Source organism: Malus domestica, chromosome 07, assembly GCF_042453785.1.
Source record: "Malus domestica chromosome 07, GDT2T_hap1".
Lineage (NCBI taxonomy): Eukaryota > Viridiplantae > Streptophyta > Magnoliopsida > Rosales > Rosaceae > Malus > Malus domestica.
In genome coordinates, this window is record NC_091667.1 from 3,995,033 (window position 1) to 4,016,824 (window position 21,792).

At 36.8% G+C, this 21,792-nt stretch overlaps 2 protein-coding genes across 2 annotated transcripts; both read left to right on the forward strand.

Moving 5' to 3' along the window:
- The first annotated feature begins 68 nt into the window (after window positions 1–68).
- Window positions 69–15,270, forward strand: LOC103438600 (protein unc-13 homolog). Its single transcript, XM_008377130.4, has 27 exons — window positions 69–321; window positions 454–486; window positions 593–768; window positions 852–916; window positions 1,284–1,629; window positions 2,093–2,159; window positions 2,259–2,412; window positions 3,376–3,543; window positions 3,689–3,799; window positions 4,531–4,740; window positions 6,554–6,655; window positions 7,638–7,868; window positions 8,168–8,242; window positions 8,602–8,685; window positions 9,312–9,494; window positions 9,604–9,759; window positions 10,000–10,092; window positions 10,234–10,305; window positions 10,698–10,815; window positions 11,555–11,733; window positions 12,302–12,383; window positions 12,522–12,626; window positions 12,707–12,813; window positions 13,567–13,644; window positions 13,741–13,836; window positions 14,364–14,459; window positions 14,958–15,270. The coding sequence occupies exons 2-27, from the start codon at window positions 479–481 to the stop codon at window positions 15,129–15,131; spliced, it is 3,336 nt and encodes a 1,111-aa protein (XP_008375352.3). The 5' UTR covers window positions 69–321; window positions 454–478; the 3' UTR covers window positions 15,132–15,270.
- A 1,304-nt stretch (window positions 15,271–16,574) lies between these two features.
- On the forward strand, window positions 16,575–19,760 carry LOC103438599 (peptidyl-prolyl cis-trans isomerase CYP22-like). Its single transcript, XM_008377129.4, has 7 exons — window positions 16,575–17,025; window positions 17,143–17,166; window positions 17,287–17,374; window positions 17,888–17,980; window positions 18,876–18,908; window positions 19,025–19,081; window positions 19,486–19,760. The coding sequence occupies exons 1-7, from the start codon at window positions 16,856–16,858 to the stop codon at window positions 19,594–19,596; spliced, it is 576 nt and encodes a 191-aa protein (XP_008375351.1). The 5' UTR covers window positions 16,575–16,855; the 3' UTR covers window positions 19,597–19,760.
- Window positions 19,761–21,792: the final 2,032 nt, after the last annotated feature.

Consider the following 21,792-nt stretch of genomic DNA (forward strand, 5'->3'; position numbering starts at 1 on the left):
TAATTACTTTTATTTTACTTAACCAGACGGATCTACTTGATAAGAAATAAGCGCATAAAGTGAGCAGCAAAAGGTTAAAAAACAAAATTAAATGATTAAAAGAAGACTTTTGAGATCCAAATCTGACCAACAGGGATTTTTCTTCGCCTTCAGAACCCGTTGCCTGGACTTCCGCTTCAAGCTTTACCCAAACCCAACTCAACACCGACCAAAAACTACGCCGGTTCACTTCCCTTCCTCTCAGCTCCTTCTTTGACTCTCTCTCACTCACTCAAACAAACTCAATGCGCTAATCAGTGTTTGGTTGCTGAGAAAATTGAGGTAAGAAATGGAGTTTCTTCCTCAAGTTCGATCACTTTTTCTCTCATTTTCTTGCTTGCCAAACAGAGCAAAGTACGCAACTTTGCACTATGCTTGAGCTTTCTTGCTTTTCTGGTTTATTTTTTTTCACAGGTAGAATAATTGGAATCGTTTCGTGATGGACGAGTAAGTGTTAAGCTTTACTAATTAATTTTTGGAAATGTGTATTTTTTTATTCTTTAATTTAGCTGAATTCAATAGAAATGAACTTCAATTTGATGATCGAATACAGGGAAAATGCGGTGGAGCTTTTACAGCGGTTTCGCCGCGACAGGCGCCTACTTCTTGATTTTATACTTGCGGGTAGCTTGATTAAGAAGGTTATAATGCCTCCCGGTGCGGTTACGCTGGATGATGTGGATCTAGACCAAGTCAGTGTTGATTATGTGCTCAATTGTGCTAAGAAAGGTGGTTTCTTGCGTTTATTTATTGTCGATTTTTCGAGTTGTAGTTTCTTTGTTTGCACACACTGACTGTTTGTTACAATGTAGGTGGAATGCTTGAACTTTCGGAAGCTATTAGAGACTACCATGACCATACTGGGTTGCCCCAAATGGTATGTGCAATTTATGACATGATTTAGTGAGTTATTTTGTTTGGATTAGCGGATATTTTTCCTTTTCAGCTTTAGAATTTGAATCTGGTTGGAAATTTAGTAATGTGGATTGCAATTAAGACCCGTCATGCATATATAATTCTCATTTAAATGGTCTTCTGTAGCTCCTCCGCTTGTACTCCTCTTTTTTGGGTTGCAGTTAAATACATAACTTATATATTAGTTTGTTTTCTTTTGTAATTTGGATTAGGATATTCACAAACATTTCATTCCTAATCAGTAATCTTCTGCCTATTGTCATGTTCATTTCCTCCATTTTTCGTTTGCTTGTTTATATGTTTTCTGTTGATTATTTCCACTTTACCAGAACAATACAGGTTCTGCTGGCGAATTCTTTTTGGCTACGAATCCTGACTTTTCTGGTTCTCCTCCAAAAAGGGCACCGCCTCCTGTTCCTGAGTTTGTGCCGCCTCCTGTTATCGTGCCGCCTCCTGGTGTCATATCATCTGTTCCTGACCTTGACTCATCTCCAGATGCATTAAGCGTGTCAAAATCAGAATCTTTTAACTCTACACAAGTTCAGGAACTTACGGTAGATGATATTGAAGATTTTGAGGATGATGATATTGATGAGGCTGACAGTCTCCTCATTTCACGAAGGACACGAAATGATGCTGCTGATCTTGCTCTTGGATTGCCTTCTTTTAAGACAGGTACTAGATTTCAAAGCCTAGGTGGATATGGTGCTTTTAGTGTTGTGTCTTGTGTGGAGCCAAGGTGCAAAATAGCTGGAACACTAATTTCTGTAGATTGTTCCATACCTATATGGTGTGTTACTCAAGAGTGAAAACGTGTGTTATGGCCTGGCCCTGGCTATATTTCAATCTATAACTACTACCCATCTGTACCCCACAATTTTTTTGTAACTATTATTGAAATTTGGATATATTTGTTAGATATTAGAAAAATTGGGAAGTACTAAAAAGGCATAGTCTTATAGACTAGAGTAACTGATCTACGGGTATACTGTGGTAACTGTACAGACAGATCTGTCTGCTTTTTCTTGATAGCCGACGAACATTTGGCAATCAGCAGCAAGATTGCATTTCCATCTCCTAGGTTGACTGATGAAAACTGGAACATGTCATGGTTGTCATAATTTTTCTTCTTTTTCAGCTATCACAGAAGATGGTCTCCGTGAAACTGCATATGAAGTCCTTTTAGCATGTGCTGGTGCTTCAGGGTATACTTTCAGTTTCTTATTTGGTCTGCAAATACTTTGTAATGCCTTGAATGTTCTGTTATGACACCATCCATGCTTGCCCTCTCTCTGTCTGAACAGGGGTCTCATTGTGCCTTCAAAAGAGAAAAAGAAAGACAAAAGGTCCAAGCTGATGAGGAAACTTGGACGAAGTAGAAATGAAAATGCTTTGAGCCAGTCTCAACGAGCCCCTGGACTGGTTGGGTTATTGGAGACCATGCGTGTCCAAATGGAGGTATTTAGTAGTCATTTACTTTTCAAAAAATGCAATACCACTCTGTTTCCTTTTTCCTTTCCTCTCCATTTATAGTTGAGTTAATTTTTGGTATTATAAATATGGAACTTCCCCATCATCCCAATTAGATACGCAATTGGCATATGGATTTTCAGAAGTACTTGTGAGGCTATCACATGGATGGTGTTTGATAAGACTTAGAAATTAATTATGTTTATTTATTAATGGTAGTTACAAATATGTTCGCGGGCATATTCATTTCCTAAATAAAATTATTTTTATAAACCTATTTTATGTTTGTATAGTCCTGTTTGTCCTCTTAAACATTACAATACGTGACACAGTACAGCATATCCGGCCTCTTAGTCCTGTGCAGTACCCCCATATAGTAGTAAGGTTAATACAATACAAACTATACATTTGCGTCAGACTGAATTGTACAGTTCAGTCTAGAGTACTAAACAAGCCCGTACGGTAGTAGTTAAAAACTATGTAAGCACGAAGGAGTTTATGTTTCTTTTGAAGTTGGAGGGTTAATTAACTGATGGTTAATTATCATGTATAAGCTTCTCAGTTCTATGGAGTATGGACCATATCATCATCGGGTTCTGCTAGTTCCTAGCACTTGTGATGTATAATATTATAATTATATTTAACAGTAGGCCAGTAATTAGATACGGTACATGCATATCTTGTAGTGCATTGGTGGTCGTCACTTCGAGCTGCTATGTACCGTAAAAGTTGTTAAGAGGATCAGTTATTTCTTTCCATGTTTGGGTACATACTGAATCTATTCCTCTTTGAGTGACCTTATCTATTGCTCATTAATTTGGATTGTAGTATATGTGGCATCAGCCAGAAGGATTTTTGAAATCCTGCTGGTTGCTGACATGGTTCTTTATGCTCCATTGTGCTGAATTGTATTTCTTTTTGTTCTTATTGGCCATACTTACGAATGCACAGATATCTGAGGCAATGGACATCAGGACTAGGCAAGGGCTGCTTAATGCCCTAGCAGGAAAAGTGGGAAAAAGAATGGATACCATACTAGTTCCTCTGGAACTTTTATGTTGTATTTCACGAACGGAATTTTCTGACAAGAAGGCGTATATACGGTGGCAGAATAGGCAGGTAAGTTCAATTCCTTACAGTCTCCTTCATTTTCTGTTGGCATGTTTTATTGGTCCTATTTGGTGAAACTGGAGGGAGGGTTACCATATCTGTAGACAACATCCAAATTGAGAAATTCTCAATTTTTTTTTTTTTTTTGTCACAGTTGAATATTTTGGAGGAGGGGCTTCTTAACTTCCCTGCTGTTGGATTTGGGGAGTCTGGACGCAAGGCGAGTGAGTTTAGGATTCTTTTAGCAAAGATTGAAGAATCTGAGGTGCGTCTTCTATTTGTCTAAATGGTTGCAATGCGCCCTATTATGAGAATAGACATTTAAAGTTTACGTTTTTCTATTTGATTTTGAACCCAGAGTTCATCCTGCATTCTAAATAAACCACATTTTGCAATTAAAACTCTTATCTTTTTCTTAGAAAACCCACCACGTGTTCCAAAATTGCTCCTATACCCACACTAGCAAGCCCAACACACAGCTCACTTCCTTCAGTAACCCTAAACCCTAAACCAAAACATGCCTAAACCCTAAACCCATTTCAAGGTATTATTGATAGTTTATCTGGAAACGGTTATCCTTTTGGTATCGTTGATTTGAAAGGTTGAGTTGATAAAATGGAGTTTAATGTTATTCTTCCATAAAAAGGAGTTCTCTTGCCTTAAATCAGCCAGTTGTTAAATTAGAAGCCTTTCTGGTTGGCCACATTCATAAACTATCAATTGGTCAATTGAATTTGTACATTCTGCTGAAGGCTCTGACTTGTTCCTGGAGCGTTAAAGAAAATGTAGAGATTTGGCTGATTCCTTAACAAATCAAAATGTTTTACTTTTCATAATATATAAAGTAAAAATGAATGATACATTATTCTTTTGCTTATCTGGATACTTCCTTTATATCTTTTCATAGTATTCATGATATAATTTATTGCTTTCTACTAGTGTTTAATGTATCTGTTTTTTTTCCATGTCCATTTTTTCCTTCTCTTTTGATTGCAGTCTCTTCCACCATCCACGGGTGAACTCCAAAGAACAGAATGCTTGAGAACTCTTCGAGAGATTGCCACTCCACTTGCTGAGAGGCCTGCTCGTGGTGACTTAACTGGTGAAGTATGCCACTGGGCTGATGGTTATCACTTGAACGTTAGACTGTATGAGAAACTGCTTCTCAGTGTCTTTGATATGTTGGATGAGGGAAAGCTGACTGAGGTTAGTACTTTTTGTTCTTGGCAATGGTAGCATGACTCCGCCAAAGGAGGATTTAAATCGACAAAAGAAGTGCTTTCATCTATGTTGCCAAGTCGCTTTCTGCTTGATTGGTTAGGTTTAGAAGCTTTCTGGAGTTGGATCTCCATTCTGTTTGAAATTTTGAATTTAACTGGTACCTGGGGCTCATTCAGTAATACTTCTGCGTTTGTTTTAGGTTCTTTTTCATTAAATTTAGAGGAAAATGTATGTTAGAAAAGAGGTAGGGAGGAAGAAGAAATAAGGGATAAATGCAGGTGAATGTGTGAAATAACAACTATTTTGAATTGCTTTTAGTATTTTGTTTTGTTTTCAGATATGATTTCACCAACATTTTGTCTTCATCCATCCCTCCCCCTTTAAAAACAAAAAACCAATGAAAAATCTGTTACCAAACAACCCTGAATATGACATTTAGCTAATTCTTTGAAAATTGGATTTGTTGCGTACTTTCGGTGTCAACTTGGTATCGCAATCAAACACAGATTTCAGAAGTTGTACAGCAAAATAGTTGTAGTTTGCTGTACTGGATAGTGATGTTGGGTGATCTAGGAAACGAAACCATTGAGTATGTGGTGGGTTCTATCGAGTTAGGGTTAAAAAATTATAGATTCAAGGCTTGGAACTGTAGAAAGAAATGTCCAAAGGTTTTATTAGTGAAAAGGTTGAATCTTGATGGCTGAAAACTGATGGACACCATAGAAGGATACTTTCAGAATTCTGGCAGCACGGAAAGGTTACCCATTCATAATAATATTTTGGAATGTTGGCATAGAGGGTTTTAATTGGGTAAGAAAGGAACAAGAGTTATAATCTTGAAGAGGTGATAAAAGAGAAAAACCAGGGTCTGTTCTAACAAGATGAACATCATACAGAGAAAGAGATAGAACATTAAAGTTCAAATTGTTGAGAATGAATCTCACATTGATGGGAGAGGGGCCTTGCATGTGTTTATAAGTAGTTGAGCTACTCCCCATATTGCCAATTGGTTTTATGGTGGAACCTCAACTCTCTTCATGGTATCAGAGCTAGTTGTCCCATGTGTGAAACCCAACGGCCACACGTGCTCCACGTCATTGGGTTGTGTTGTTCACGTGTTAGGCTTGAAAATTTGCCACACATGAGGGGGCGTGTTGAGAATGAATCCCACATTGATGGGAGAAGGGGCCTTGCATGTGCTTATAAGTAGTAGAGCTACTTTCCATATTGCCAATTGGTTTTATGGTGGAACCTCAACTTTCTTCACAAATGGTGTTAGGGAATTCTTATTGGCGCTCCAAATCAGTCATACTGCATTCCTCTTAAGCACAATTTATCTGTAGGATGATTATTTTAGAGTTCCTATCGCTGCTCCGAAGTATAGTTGACTAAACTATAGTCTTAGACCAAGGTAGTAGTAATAAGATTATTATCCATTTAAGGTAACTACTTCTTAAACACATGGATTTATTTAATTCCCAAGACTCCTGGAAGTCTGAGGAATTTCTGGACTCGCAACAATTTATAAATACCAAGTACAAAGTTGTCCACAATTTATGATATTCCAGTACTGCCTCTGTGAGGAAAAAAAGTCTATAACTCAGCTCTTACCTAAAAAATCAAATGTGAAAAATTACTTAACCTTACACAAGCATCAAAATCAATAACAGCCATTGTCCATTATATGCAGGCACCAGTTGTAAATACTCTTAAGTCACCAGATATGAAATTTATGAAGAACTCAGAAGCTAGGCTTTTTCTCTGCCTCTCATAGTCTCTAGCTTATTTTTATTTTCAGGAAGTGGAAGAAATACTCGAGCTCTTGAAGTCAACATGGCGTGTTTTAGGAATAACGGAGACCATTCATTACACCTGCTATGCATGGGTCTTGTTCCGTCAGGTATAAAACCCACAAGAGTTATTTACTATTTGCAATGTCCTACAGCCACAAAAAAGATTTTTTTTCTTATATAATGTAATTGTTTATAGCTTCATTTTGTGATGGAGATTGGAGGGTACGATTGACATGTCTCATACTGTTAGAGTTTATAATCTATATTCTAGAAAGATTTTTTTTTTCTTCGTATATTCACTGGAAGATGTGGACTTACAAAGGACTCTCTCTCTCTCACACGCACACAGAGATACATATGTGCAGTATGCAGAAACCATATATAGTTATATAACATCTTGATGATAATTTTCCTTTAGTTTGAGGCACTTCAGACCTATAGGCCTTTGAGTTACACAGGGAGGCACTCCTCTTCCCTCACATGAACCTCTCATCCATGTTGCTGGCATTTCATATTTTTGGAAACCTCATGTATTTCCAACATTTTATAACTGTATACCTAGAGCATCTTGAAACTTGCACTGAATGGCACTGGTAATAGATTTCAGCTTTGTTTTTTAACAAATTGACATTTCTTCTTGTACTTTTGAACTGGTAACTCTTTCCTTGGAGAACTGCAGTGTACTACAAATATGTCATATAGGTACATAAATTCATGTATGCATGTTTTTAGATGGTTACTACAAATATGTCATATAGGTACATAAATTCATGCATGCATGTTTTTAGATGGTTTCAAGTATAAAGATACTCACAGTGGAATCACTGAATGTCTTTGATGAGTGGCTTCTTGTGTCAGTATTCTATTATGTCAAATATCTACCCTCTAATCTTCTTTGATTCGCTCCTTTCTAGAATTTTTTTTTATTCATTTCAATTCTGAATTTTTTTGTTCAGCTAGTTGTGTTCTTTCTATTTCTTCTGTTTCCTTTTTGTTTGTTCTCATCAACATTTTGTGGAAGTTCCATTAGAAAATTCTTGCTAATCAAAATCATCACATTCACAGTTTATATTGGTTCTGTGATCACAGCATGTTATTACTAGTGAGCAAGGAATTTTACAACATGCCATTGAACAGTTAAAGAAAATACCATTGAAGGAACAACGGGGACCACAGGAGAGGTCACACTTGAAGAGTTTGCATTGTAGAGTTGAAAGCGATCAGGGGTACCAAGATTTATCTTTCTTACAGTCATTCTTGTTGCCAATTCAGAAGTGGGCTGATAAGCAATTAGGAGACTACCATCTGCACTTTGCCGAGGTAGGCTAAAATCCTAGGACTGTTATACTTGGGTGTGGACCTTGTGCTTAATTTGATCTTTTCTTTTGTCAGGCAGATGCTAGCTTTTGTTGAATAACTATTTTAATCTCTGTATGCTTGTTCTTTTACTATTCTGGAAATAACCACCATATGCGTTGTGCCCTTTCACTGCTTGCATGATCTATCATGTTGTTATATACTCATGCATATACTTTATGCAGCTCTCTTCAACTTTTAGTCACTTTTACCAAGGATAGTTTTGCGACTTAATTCTCTTAAACTTCTCATGTACATTATAGGTGCCAGGTCTGATGGAGAATATAGTAGCAGTTGCGATGATTGCTCGGAGACTTCTGCTGGAGGAACCTGAAGCAGTATGTGTAGACTCAAAAGAAACTTTGTGCTTGACTTGTATTAGAGAATAATGCTTGGCTTCTCATCAGTGGGGAGAAACTTCGTTTGCACTGCTAAGGTGTCAGGTGAAGTGGTGGGACCCATCACCACTTTCACCAATTGGTGACATGACGAGGAGCTCCATGGTTTTTGTAGAATAAAACTATTATCACTTTCCAACATTTTGAAGTTATTTTTCTTGTGTGATGAAATTTATTTTTCCTCAACTGCAATTTCTGGATTTCTTCTCTCCTTTGTTTTTGGTTTAATAAAAATGACAGAAATCCAAATGTATTGTCAAATTGTAAAATGTTTAAAGCTGAAGTTTCTTTTTTGATAGGCAATGCTGCAATCTACCTCCAACACAGATCGAGATCAGATAGAATTATATATATCATCTTCTATTAAGAACGCATTTACAAGGGTAAGTGTTACAGATGATTTTATAAGATTGTTGGCTGACAAAGTAGTATTAGCAAGCTTAGTATTTCATAAAGATGAAACTTAATGTTAAACTTAAGCTTTTGGAACTTTTGTAGACCATCAATGATCAAGGTATTAGAACGGGAAGGGGAAGGCCTTGTATTTGCATCTCTCGTCATTGTGCATTTTATGTCAATCTGAGGAGAATGTGAATCATGTTTTTCCCCATTGCTCTTATTTTGTACAGTGTGGATCATGGCTTTTCTCCTTTAGGATTGATGTTTGTTCTTATTATGCAGCAGTAACAGAGTCTGCAGTTGCTATGTTTCATTGGTTGTTAAACTGGTGAACTAAGTTTCTCCTGAAAGCATTTAAGTTTTGGATATAACAGACTGTCGTGTTTTGTTGTGGCTAAATCTGTTTAGCGTCCAGTACACAATTTATCTAATGGTCACACTCTTCACTGAACTCATATGCGTATATATAATATAACAACGAGCACACTGCACACCAGACCTGTTGATAACCCTTGAAGTTCAATGTTGATGTACTCTAATTTTTCATTAAAAACTTTGTGCTGAAACATGGCTTTAAGTATTCCCTTTCAACTTTTTTCTCGTTGTACAGATCTTACATTCTGTTGAAAAATCAGACTTAAAGCATGAACATCCTTTGGCATTGCTTGCGGAAGAGACGAAGAAACTTTTGAAAAAAGATGCAACCATGTTCATGCCAATTTTATCCCAGAGGCATCCACAAGCAACTGCTGTCTCAGCCTCACTCCTTCATAGGATTTATGGCAACAAGTTGGTAAGCTTATATGCTGTTTCATAATGTGAATTACATTTTACATATATTTTGTCCATAATACAGTATTTTTTTAGGTGGATGAGAACTTAGTATTAATGTGTTATTTCAGAAACCTTTTCTTGGTGCTGCTGAACATCTGACGGAAGATGTAGTATCTGTATTTCCGGCAGCTGACAACCTTGAACAATACATTATGGAACTTATTACGTCCGCTTGTGGAGAGGAAACTGCAAATGTATACTGTAGGAAAATAGCTCCATACGAGGTGAGTGGCTCGATTTTCTTACATTACATTTTTTCCTTATTTCTTTTTAGTTTCAAAATTCAAAGTGAACTTATTCTGATAGTGTATAGTCATGGATACACACAATTGAAAAATAGACTTGGTTCCGCTAAGTTAAAGCTGATTAATTACAAAGATGCAAACAAGATGTCTGGTTTACTATGTAGCACCAGTTGCATTGCTTCTTACCATCTTCTTATTAAGCTTCTTATATTATCTTAGATTGAATCTATATCTGGAACATTGGTGATGCGTTGGGTCAATTCGCAACTTGGGAGGATCTTAGGTTGGGTTGAACGGTCTATTCAGCAAGAGGTAAAAGTTACAATTATCATTTATTTATTTATTTTTGAATATTTTATGTTAGTTTATCTTTTGTTCTCATCTTGAAAACCTACATTCCCTACTTCGTTGTTCCTCTGTCGAGTTTCTTATATTCATGTGATCATTTGACAGAGGTGGGACCCAATATCGCCTCAACAGCGGCATGGGAGTTCAATCGTTGAAGTATTTAGGATTGTCGAGGAGGTATGACTTTGTTCTTTTGGGTATGGTATTGTATATAGTAGATTTTGGAGATTTTTAGATGTAGTCTTTATAATAACTTACCTATGTGTATACGGTATACCACTATACCTGCATGTCTTTATAACAAATTACCTATTTATTTTAAAACAAAATTGCATGGGTAGTTGACAATATTGTCAGTTATTCCTATTGGAGGCCACCAAATTTTACTTCATGCATATGTATAAATATAACAAACATGTCATACACTTAGTGATAAATCAGTTTTTTTTTATTGTTTGGACGTACTTGTTGGATTTGGTATTCAAATCTATTATTTGTTTCTGGCAATGGTCAGTTACCTTACCTCTAACAATACTGATGTGTTTCCGTGTAAACATCTCTTCGTGCAGACTGTTGACCAATTTTTTGATCTCAAGGTTCCAATGAGGCCTACAGAATTGAGTGGTTTGTTTCGCGGGGTTGACAATGCATTTCAAGTGTTTGCTAATCGTGTCATTGACAAGTTGGGTAGGTGCTATTTGTGAGAACTAAATTTACAAAAGGGAAAAGAACCCATAATTTATGTCTTGAGGATTTGCAGGAGTTAAGAAAATTTCATAGAGATCCTAGCTCTTCATTTGCCCTTGAACCTTTTTCTCATTTTCATTTTTCCAACATCACAAAGGTTGTAGGTTAAGTCCTGTGTTCCCTTGTGATTATATCATCGTGTAGGGGTGAGTTGTACAGTTCTAAATTGGTCATGGTGTGTTGTCACAGTACTGAAAATTTCCATGTTTCCTTTACTCTATGTCGCTTATATTCCCTTGCCAAAAATTGTTTATCTGGCCTTATAGATAATTGATTTTTAATTGATTTTCTTGGTGGATATTAGTGTAACACTTATTTTGCTCAATTGTTCTTTGCTTTACCACTGGACCCCAAAAAATTAAGCTGTTAAGGAATGAGTCAATTCTATATATGAAGCTAAACCCTTCATCATATGCAACCCATCATGCACGTGAAGCTAAACCCTTCTTCACGTGCCCCTTGCAAACGAACAAAGAAGTGGGTCCTGTGGTTTGTGGTTTCAAACCCGGGACCTCCAACTAGCAAAGTCTGAGTACCAGTAATGGTCAACTGTGTATATTAAGCAAACAAGATTTTTCATTCTTCTCTCCGTGCTACAAATGGTTTTATCCTTTTTTTTCCTTGTCATCTGCCCTTATTCTACCTACGTGGACCTTGAATTTTTATTTTGGTCATGCAGCTACCAAGGAGGATTTAATTCCACCAGTGCCCATTCTTACAAGATACAGGAAGGAAGTTGGAATAAAGGCTTTTGTAAAGAAGGAACTATTTGATCCTAGGCTGCCTGATGAGAGAAGGTCTACTGAAATTAATTTTAGAACGACTCCAACCCTTTGTGTTCAGTTAAACACACTTCATGTAAGTTCAGCTTTAGCTTCTTTTCGTTAAGAACCTGCTCTCTCTCTCTCTCGGAATTTCTAAATGATATTAGTGTTAAATGCAACTAAGCATAGCTCTTCTAGGCTTCCCATGAACTTATAATGTTTGTGTTCTTATATTGTACGCTTCCTAGAAAATGATTAGTTATATGTATGTGAATCTTTAAATGCTGCCTGCCAATCTTTGATATTTTCCATCCTTGTACATGGATCAAAATTAAATCAAAGTGATATCTTTCTCTTGTAACTTGTTGAAGAAGCACTGGCCAATCTACAGGCATAACGGAGCTGGCTTTAGAAATAGATGTATACTTTTCCAGTAAAAACATGGATGCTAATGAGACCTAAGTTTCATATGGAAGGATGGCACTCTGTTATAATAATATGCTAATGACCTTTAGTTGCATCCATATTTGAAGGTCATCTCGTTTCTTACACCACGTCTGTTATGTTTGTTTGTTTGTTGACCATATACTTTATTCTGTATAGTAATTTGACTGCCAATAAGATTGTCTAAAACAGTCTGGTATAATTTGTGCTATTCACAGTATGCAATCAGCCAGCTGAATAAGTTGGAAGATAGCATTTGGGAGCGATGGACGAAGAAGCAGCCCCGCCAAAAACTTATCAGTATGTGTAGAAAAGTGGTTTATAACTTTATACTTAATTGATATCTTTCCAATTACAAGAGTTTAGGTTGAGAAATGCATATGCTATTATTTACTTGCAATCTTTCTGAGGGCTGATATATTGACCTCTTGTTTGTAGAGAAATCCATGGACGAGAAGTCAAAAAGTTTCACCCAAAAGGACACGTTTGATGGCAGTAGAAAAGATGTCAATGCTGCTATAGATCGAATTTGCCAGTTCACTGGTACAAGAATTTCATTATTAAATGATGTTCAATTCCTTGGAAATCTAGATCACTTGTTAATTTAGCAACTTTTTTTGCAGGAACTAAGATTATCTTCTGGGATTTGAGGGAACCAATTATTGACAATTTATATAAACCAAGTGTTTCTCTTTCGAGGTTTGAAGCAGTGTACGAACCACTTGATACGGTCAGATTTATCCCTTTCGGAAGCTTTTTTCCTATTTTTATGTGGTATTCATCACACTGCATATCATTTATGTTCCACCCTTTATGAATTTACCTCATCTGAACCCCTATCGCCTAAATTGTATATAATTCCACGTGCTAATTTTATTGTCATGTGCATAGTGGTAGTACAGTCTAACCATTAAATTGAGGGTGCCCTGGAGGTTTGAGCTAAATCTCATCAAGTAGAAAGATGCATCAACTTGAATAATAGGTTCAAAAGGTAGTTGTAGTTGGGACGTGGCACAATCAACATGACATAACTTTTGTGTTGGAGGTTATTGATGATATGAATCATGCTCGCACTACATCAAAATTGGATATTCATATGGTCAATTTTGACTTCCGTCCTCTATCAACCTTGGTAGGGTTTCAACTTGAATAATAGGTTCAAATGGTAGTTGTAGTTGGGACATGGCACAATCAACATGACATAACTTTTGTGTTGGAGGTTATTGATGATATGAATCATGCTCGCACTACATCAAAATTGGATATTCATATGGTCAATTTTGACTTCCGTCCTCTATCAACCTTGGTAGGGTTGAATAATTAGCAGTTCTTTACAATATTGCTAAGGTTTCAGAAGAACGTAAAAACGGACTATTGCAGGAACTTAGTCAACTATGTTATTCTTCAGTTATTAGTTCCCTTTCAACTACTTTTTCTGTTTCCATGTAATTTTTTTTATTGATATTGAAAACAACTATTGCAGGAACTTAGTCAACTGTGTGCTATAATTGTGGAACCACTCAGGGATCGCATTGTGACAAGTCTCCTTCAGGCAACACTGGTCTCCTCCACACCCTTGCTTCTTTGAACAAATCTGTCAGAAATCCTGTAATATGTATATTTCACTGGATGTTTAATTTTTTTGCTCTTTTACCAGGATGGTTTACTCCGTGTTCTATTAGATGGTGGCCCTTCACGAATTTTCTCTGTGGGAGATGCAAAGCTATTAGAAGAAGATTTGGAGGTCCTCAAGGTACCTGCTTTGTGCCCCTTTGAATATCGGAAGTGACGAATGTTTATTGGTCGACCCTTATTCTCAAAGGTTTAAGCTGTTAGATTGTGGGCAAACAGTTATTAACTGTCCTCACATGGGGACAACCCCTCACCATTGGAGTGCCCGGCCCAACATGTGAGAATCAACCTGCATTTCGGGGTTGTCATTGTTGGGATTAGTTCTAGGATTTGCTTCTTAAAGGCACGGACTGTTAGAATATAGGCCAACCACTATTTAATACCAACAACAATGAAGATAGATAGTCAAACAGCAAACTTGCATAACCTATCTCCACAAATTTAATCTTCACTTGTTCCATGCGTGTTCAAAAAAAATTTACTCAAGGAGGCATTTGAAAGTTGCTTGAAATTCATGTGGCGAAAGAAGAATTGAACTGGTCTCTTTTATGTCTTAAGATTTCTCCAAGACTTGTCTACTTTGTGTGATTTCAGACTTTCAAATTTGTAAACATGCTCTTAATTTGTGTCATTGTGGATGTAAAACAGGAGTTTTTCATCTCTGGAGGAGATGGGCTTCCGCGAGGAGTTGTTGAGAATCAGGTAGCACGTGTTCGGGATGTAGTAAAGTTATACAGCTACGAGGTTAGTTCATCTTTTCTCTGGTTGAAGGTTTACAAGTGAATCAGATTATTTCAGGCATTATACTATTCTATTGCCAATAGGAATAAGTGTTAAAACGCAAAGTGTTCAATCAGACAGATGCCATTTTCCGATTCATTTTTTTGACATTCCTCTTGCTGTGATTTAACGAGTTGGTTTGCTAAGAACTAAAGGAGAGAAAGGGAGAAAGAGAGAAATAGCCATCTTTTTGAACTGTAGAACGAGCCACAAACAATATTCTTATTGACTGGAAAGAAATTGTAAGATGTAGCGGATCAAGGAGCTAACAAGCATTCATCGCCAAGCTTAATGTGTAGCTCGACCACATGCACACACATGCGCACACATAAGCACGCAACTCTCGCAAAATTTAACATTTGATCATGATAATGTCTACTATCTTGGTATAACATTGAACATAAGCTGTCTGACGTCCATTTTTTTCTGGGTCCCTTTTCTTTTTACTCGCTCTGTTTGCAGACTCGAGAACTGATCGACGACTTGAAGTCTTCTGGTGGCCTGGAAATGCAGGGTAGTAGAAGCAAACTAGGGGCGGATTCTAAGACCCTATTGAGAGTATTATGTCACAGAGGTGATTCAGAGGCCTCTCAATTCCTCAAGAAACAGTACAAGATACCCAAGTCCTCGGCGTAGGGATTAACTTTGCTCTTCAGAAAAGTCCTCTTTGGAAATGTAAAGCTTAATTCATTGTTTTTATCTTTGTTTATGTAACTTATGTAAATGTAATACGAGCTATCCTACATCTTAAATCTGTATTTTTTTCGGATTCGTATATCTTTTCCCTTAAGATATGAAAGTAAAACATATATCTGATGCAAATAAAACGCAATGCACTTTCTGTCTACATTACCGCCGGTGGAAAGAGTAACTCTGCGGGATTGACGGGTGACGGTTCTGTCAAACGAAGGTGATTACGCCGTTCCTCTTACTCCTTGCGTTTCCGTGACTAGTTTCTCTGAACATATCACGGAAAAATTATATCGCTCTTGGAGGCGTTTATTTTGACAATCATAATCCTCTGTTTCTAAACCTTAATAGACATTTGTAGAGGACAACGAAAGACGATCACAAGTCACTCATACATACTTTTTGGAAAATTTTATTCGTACACATGTTTTTTTTTTATCTCTATGCTAATTAAAGACGTATTTTTTTTATCGCTCTCTCCATACATTCAAAATTAGTTTCTAAACTGTCACTTAGTGCTACGGTCTAGTGATATTCCTCTTTACTTGTTAGTAAGATGTATTAGGTTCGATTTTCGTCAAAGACGAATTAAACCACATTATTGCAAATCCATCATGAAGCTTTAAGAAAACCCAACCTAATTATCTAACCTTTTTAATTACTACATTAATCAATCCTGATTAAGCCTATTAGTTTCCTCATCAGAGAAAATGTGCGAGGATAGTTTGGTACATTAAGTGTTATAATATAAGTGGTTGTAAATTTTTTTTCCTTCCAAATATCTAACCACTTATATTATGACACTTGTTGTACCGAGTCGTATTTCCAACCCACTGAAATATCACTTCCTAAAAAATATATAATCACTTATATTATAACACTTAATGCACATTTTCGACACACTAAAAAATCTCTTCCCCTTCACTAGCAAACTCCCATCCATCCGTATCAACCCTTCTAAATCCCTACATAAATTAATCAAACAACTTCTTCATGACCAACTTCACAATCAATTCACCCATGTACAACATTAGCTTACAATTCATTGCCAATTTTAGGGCTTGGTTGTTGTTCACTAACTACGGTGTATTGATTATTGACCAAAAATAAAAAAAACTACGGTGTATTGATAAAGCCCATTTTATTTTTAAAGCTTAATCCCATCTTGTTTTTAAGCTTAAAAGTTTATGCGGTATGCCTGCACGTTCTTATATTATTGGCATAGGATGTCATGGGGTAGTGTACATATATCATATAAATTGTTCTCCTTTTATATAACTATTTAAAAAAGAATTCACTAATGTGAATTGCTAGTTGAGTTAAGTCATAACTCCCGTTATTTTGGCCGATTATGTTTGGGTTTAAAGTTTATCACTGAGTTTAAATTTTATCACTTATTAGCTTAATCGGTTAACATGACACTACACACTAAGATAATACACTAACATGAAGACTCGAGTTGAATTTGAGAGGGTGTACATGTAACTAGCCTCTGTAAACAAATAAAAGTGTAACTAACAATGTTGATTTTGGACTGAATCAATCCCCCCCCCTTTCCCTCTTTCTTTAAACCCATAATAAAACCCTAGCTTAAACCTTCTCTAACAGCCAAGTCAAAAAGCACTCAGATTCCTCTCTCTCTCTCTCTGAATTTTTTTGTATCAATTTCAATGGCGTCCGGTGGAGGGAACGCAGGGGGAGGAGTGGAGTGGCATCTGCGGCCTCCAAACCCTAAAAACCCAATCGTCTTCTTCGACATCACCATCGGTACCATACCCGCCGGTCGCATCAAGATGGAGCTCTTCGCCGATATTGCCCCTAAAACCGCTGAGAATTTCAGGCATTTTCCCTCGCTTTCTCTTTCTATTACTATTCCTCTTTTGTCATCCACTTCGTTTAAGACGCCGTCGTTTCGTTCCTAATTGAGCTTGCTTGTCTTCTCTTTTACTTGTTCCAGGCAATTCTGCACCGGCGAGTACAGGTAGAGCAAGCCCCAAACGAACAAACCCATTATTTTTTTCCTCAATTTTGGGGATTTTGATTTTTACTAATTATTTGGATTTTGTAAAAAATATTTGAATTGGATGTTGTAAATTGGCAGAAAAGCTGGATTGCCAGTTGGTTACAAGGGGTGCCAGTTCCACAGGGTGATTAAGGATTTCATGATTCAAGCTGGTGACTTTCTCAAGGTTTTTCCTCTTTCTTCAACCAGTATCTACTTTTGTTTACGTATGCCGTTTCGATTCTTTAAGGTGTTGGCATTGTGGGTTTGTTACCATTTTCTGAATATGAATACGCATACCTATTATCAGCTAGGTGGTCTTTTTAATCGAAACTATTTTAACCGTGTTCTTGTAATACATTCAATGTGTAACTTCTGCCCCATTCATCTCTAATCAGTGCACAACACTACGTACAATAGTATTCTTCTTTTCTTAGTTAAAAAAGATATCGTTTGGATATAAAATGGGTAAATGTTATTTCAAGCTTAAAGTGTTTTGACACTAAAAGGTACACATATAAAGGAGATTGTACTCATTCATGAGGTTGTGCAATGCCCTGGTCATAACAAATTTTGATCTGGTGTCAACATAATTCTGAAACAATAAAACATAAAAACATCGATGTTACTAACAATTATTGATGCTCAAGTTTTTTTCCGCTTGTTACAAGATTTTTATAATGAAGATCTTGATTTGCAGGGTGATGGTAGTGGATGTGTTTCCATCTATGGACTTAAGTTTGATGACGAGACTTTTGATGCCAAACACACTGGTCCTGGCCTCTTGTCAATGGTATGCATTTTTCATGTTGCATTCAGTATTCAATAACTTTTGCTGTGTTTTTCCCTTACTTTTGGATTCTATCAAACATTTGTTTGATTTACCGTACCTTCATGTTACAATTCCCATGTGCACTAGAATCTCTATGTGTGTAGAATTTAAAATGGGTTAAGCTTTTTATTTAGTCCTTCAATACTACAAAATTGTACTCGGAGATACAAAAAAATTAGTTTCTATTTGAATTTACAATGATGAGCTTTTGTACCTTTTCAACCTTTCTTTGGCAGTACAAAAAATTGTACTTTTGCTAGTGATTGGTCCTTTTATGTCAAAGTCTCACCGGCCTTGGTTTACTTATATGCGAGTGAGTTTGGAGTTTAAAGTCTCACCAGCCTTTGATTTTGGGTGAAATTTGGGTGAGAGTCTTTCAAAATGGAAGATCCAACTTTTGAAGAGTAATATTAGCATATCACATCGGCATTCCTGGTTTTCTGGAAGGAGTATGAGTTTCAATTGTTTCTGTAGTGTTATTAACATGTTCATTGGTCTTTCGGCATTTCTGTATTGGCAGACCTTTATGTACCAGTAGGTTTTTGTCCTTCTCTCTTATCCTCAACCTTTTTTTAGGTTGCTGCAATATTCATTTAGAACAGGGAAAGAAGAATGGGAATTGATGGGATTCCAATGGCCATTAACCTAATAGGTGTACGCCCAAAATTAATAACCTGTATTAGGGTTTTATTATTTGTTACTTCTTGTAAGATTTTATTCTTTGATTGGCTGAGGATCCTGTCCAAAAGCAGGAAATTTTACACATGCACATACAAACTGAGACACATATTTTTCAGTTCCAACATGAAATTCTACTTTTGACGCTGAATCAATATAATCTTTTGCTTCTTTTCAGGCAAATAGTGGACCAAATACAAATGGGAGCCAGGTAATTCAATAACTATGGCTTCTTATTGATAATAAGATAAAACAAAACTGTCTCTCTTTGGTTCTCTCTTACACACACAGAGTTGTGGCTAATGTTTGTTTGCTTTTGCACTTCAGTTCTTTATCACTTGCGCGAAATGTGACTGGCTTGACAATAAACATGTTGTGTTCGGGGTAAGCTATGATCCTTTTCTCTTCTGTCAACAATGCATTATATTACTCAAACATACAAGTCACCTTATACTAATCAAAGAGAAATTTGTTATTTAGTTGCCAAAAACAATCAATAGTCATAATAAGTATTACCATGCATCAATCCCGAATGAGAATTTAATAATACTTATCCCGAGTAGATACAAGTCATTTTGTACTGTGAAACTTTTTGCATAAAATGATTCTAGGAACCAAAAGTCCACACACCGGTGAGCAAGCAAACACGCATATGTTGTCCTAGAGATTTCCATTGACTATTTATCCTTTTTGTCACCTGGCCCTAAATTACCTGTTTGCCTTTAGGTTTAACCTTCCAATTATTTGGTAGTACTGACAAACGTTTTCTTTATGTTAATTTTATGTAGAGAGTGCTTGGAGATGGTCTTTTGGTTGTTAGGAAGATTGAGAATGTGGCTACAGGACCCAACAATCGCCCTAAACTAGCTTGTGTTATTGCTGAATGCGGAGAGATGTAAATCCTGAGTTTATGAGTAGCTTTATTGATGGTTAACTGTAAAAACTTCTGTAACCAATAGAATCTTAATTTTCCCAGTAAAAACATTCTATGGGTGTAATTCTAATGAAAAATAATATAATGTTCTGACTTCTGACTTCTTAAGATGAAGGATCCTTTTGTTCATAGACTTGTAAATTTATTGCATATGCCTTTTCTGTTATTCACTAAGGTGGCCCTTGTTAAGAGAGGATTGGCTCGGATAGGATAACTCAGTATATTGAAGACATTTTAAGGGAAGAAATGGATGCAAACTTTCACATTTTGTCCAAGTTGAAGGCTATTCACGAAGAAAAGGTATTCTTACGAATCCCCACAAAAATAGTAAAGATTAAAAGGGATGACTTTTCTTCGGGGGAACATTCAACTTGAGGACTAGTAAGGATACATTTTCTTCATGAGTAACTTTCAACTTGAACAAAGTACGAAAGTTATCTTCTATTTTATCCTTCAAAATGCCTCCAATATAGCGAGTTATCCTATCCAAACCAATCCTCTCTAACAAACGCAACCTTATTGTTTCTTTTTTCTTCCAAGATCCGGGTTTCAGTTTTTCCGATATGAAATATAAAAATAAATCAATGGTCTGTTTTCTCTATTAGTTTAGTTGCCTCTGGTCGCACTTTGTTTTGCTGTGTTTTGCTCTATGCATTTGTATTGTTTGGACCTCCTTCCATTTGCTGGTATCTCTTCGGCCTATATTTTGGCCTCTCTGGTTTCTCTTTGCTGTGTATTTTCAGCCTTTGGGATTCCAGACCAGGACCAAACAAAAATTGTGTGACATCTTCATTCCAAAAGAGTTCGATCCAGATTTGCATGGTATTGACAGCTACGTCACCGCATACCAAATTCATTCTGCCGTGTCACACAAGCAAAAGATTACTCTGCGATAGAGTCCCGAGTGAAGGAACACTTAGTCCAAACTGGGATGAACCGTTTGAAGTTGTTAGCTTCAGTCGCCCTGGCTCCTACAAGCTCAGAAGCTCCAGTGGCAATACCCTTGGCCATCCTTGGAATGCTGATCACTTGAAGTACTATTACAAGTAAACTCACATTGTACAAGTGTTAAGCTTCAACCGTTCGGCATCCTATGTAACGAAGACCATTTGGCATAAATTCAATAAAGAGGTGATTTAGACAACTGTTAAATCCCATCCTCACATTTTAATTATTTCTATTTCCCCTTGAACATATTTTAAAATCTATCAATTTAATCCCATATTCTCTTTTAACCCTAACCCTTGATCTAGATTCCATATCTCTCCTAAACTGCCAACTGGCAGGTTCTCAGCTCTCTTTTCTTCCCTCTCTTCCCGAGTGTCCTTTGCAGATCTCTCTCTCTCTCTCTCTGAGGAACGGAAAATCTTACGGAAAATCTTACTCCCTTTCTCTCCCTGCATCGTGACTAACCCAGGAAATCTGCATGCAACTCTAGTGTAGACCATCATCATCATCTTCCTTGCACCATCCCCCCCTCTCTCTCTCTCCGTCGCAGCGAGGTCGGGGAACCCAGAGAAGGGACCTCCGATGGATTTCTCCTTTTATTCTGGCTAGGTAAGTTTGAATACCTTTTTAATTTACCATTGTGTTTGTTGGGCGTTGTGTGATGAAAGTTATGTTGTTCTTCCAAGGTTTCGAGGACGGGAACGACACGTGATAGGAGCATATTTATGCAACTTAGTTAGCTTGTTTTCTTGCATTTTCATAGTTAGTTTGTGTTTATTATAGTGTTTTAAGTTATTTTCGTGTGTTTGTAGGTCCATATGACAAAGTTGGCAAGAAAGTGCAATTTGGAGCATTTTGAGGCAGTTTTGGGCACCAAATGGATAGCTTATGAATGGAGCAAGATGGATGGACGAATTTGAAGTTCAAGAGGCTAGGAATGTGCTGAAAAGAGTGACGAAATAAATCCAAGACAAGGAAGATAAGAAATCAGCTCAAAAGAAGGAACATTATCCAAAACCTTATCCAACCTTATCTTATCTTATCCTAATCCTATCCTAACTTAATTCCAGCTTCAAGGGGGACTTATTTTCAGATTAGGACACATTAAAATAGGTTTCTAGAAGCCCATATCCACTCCTACAAAGGTGCCACACCTTATCCCTTGTTTTTCTAGGAAATCAGCCACAAAACAACCTTTCTAGAAGTCCTTATC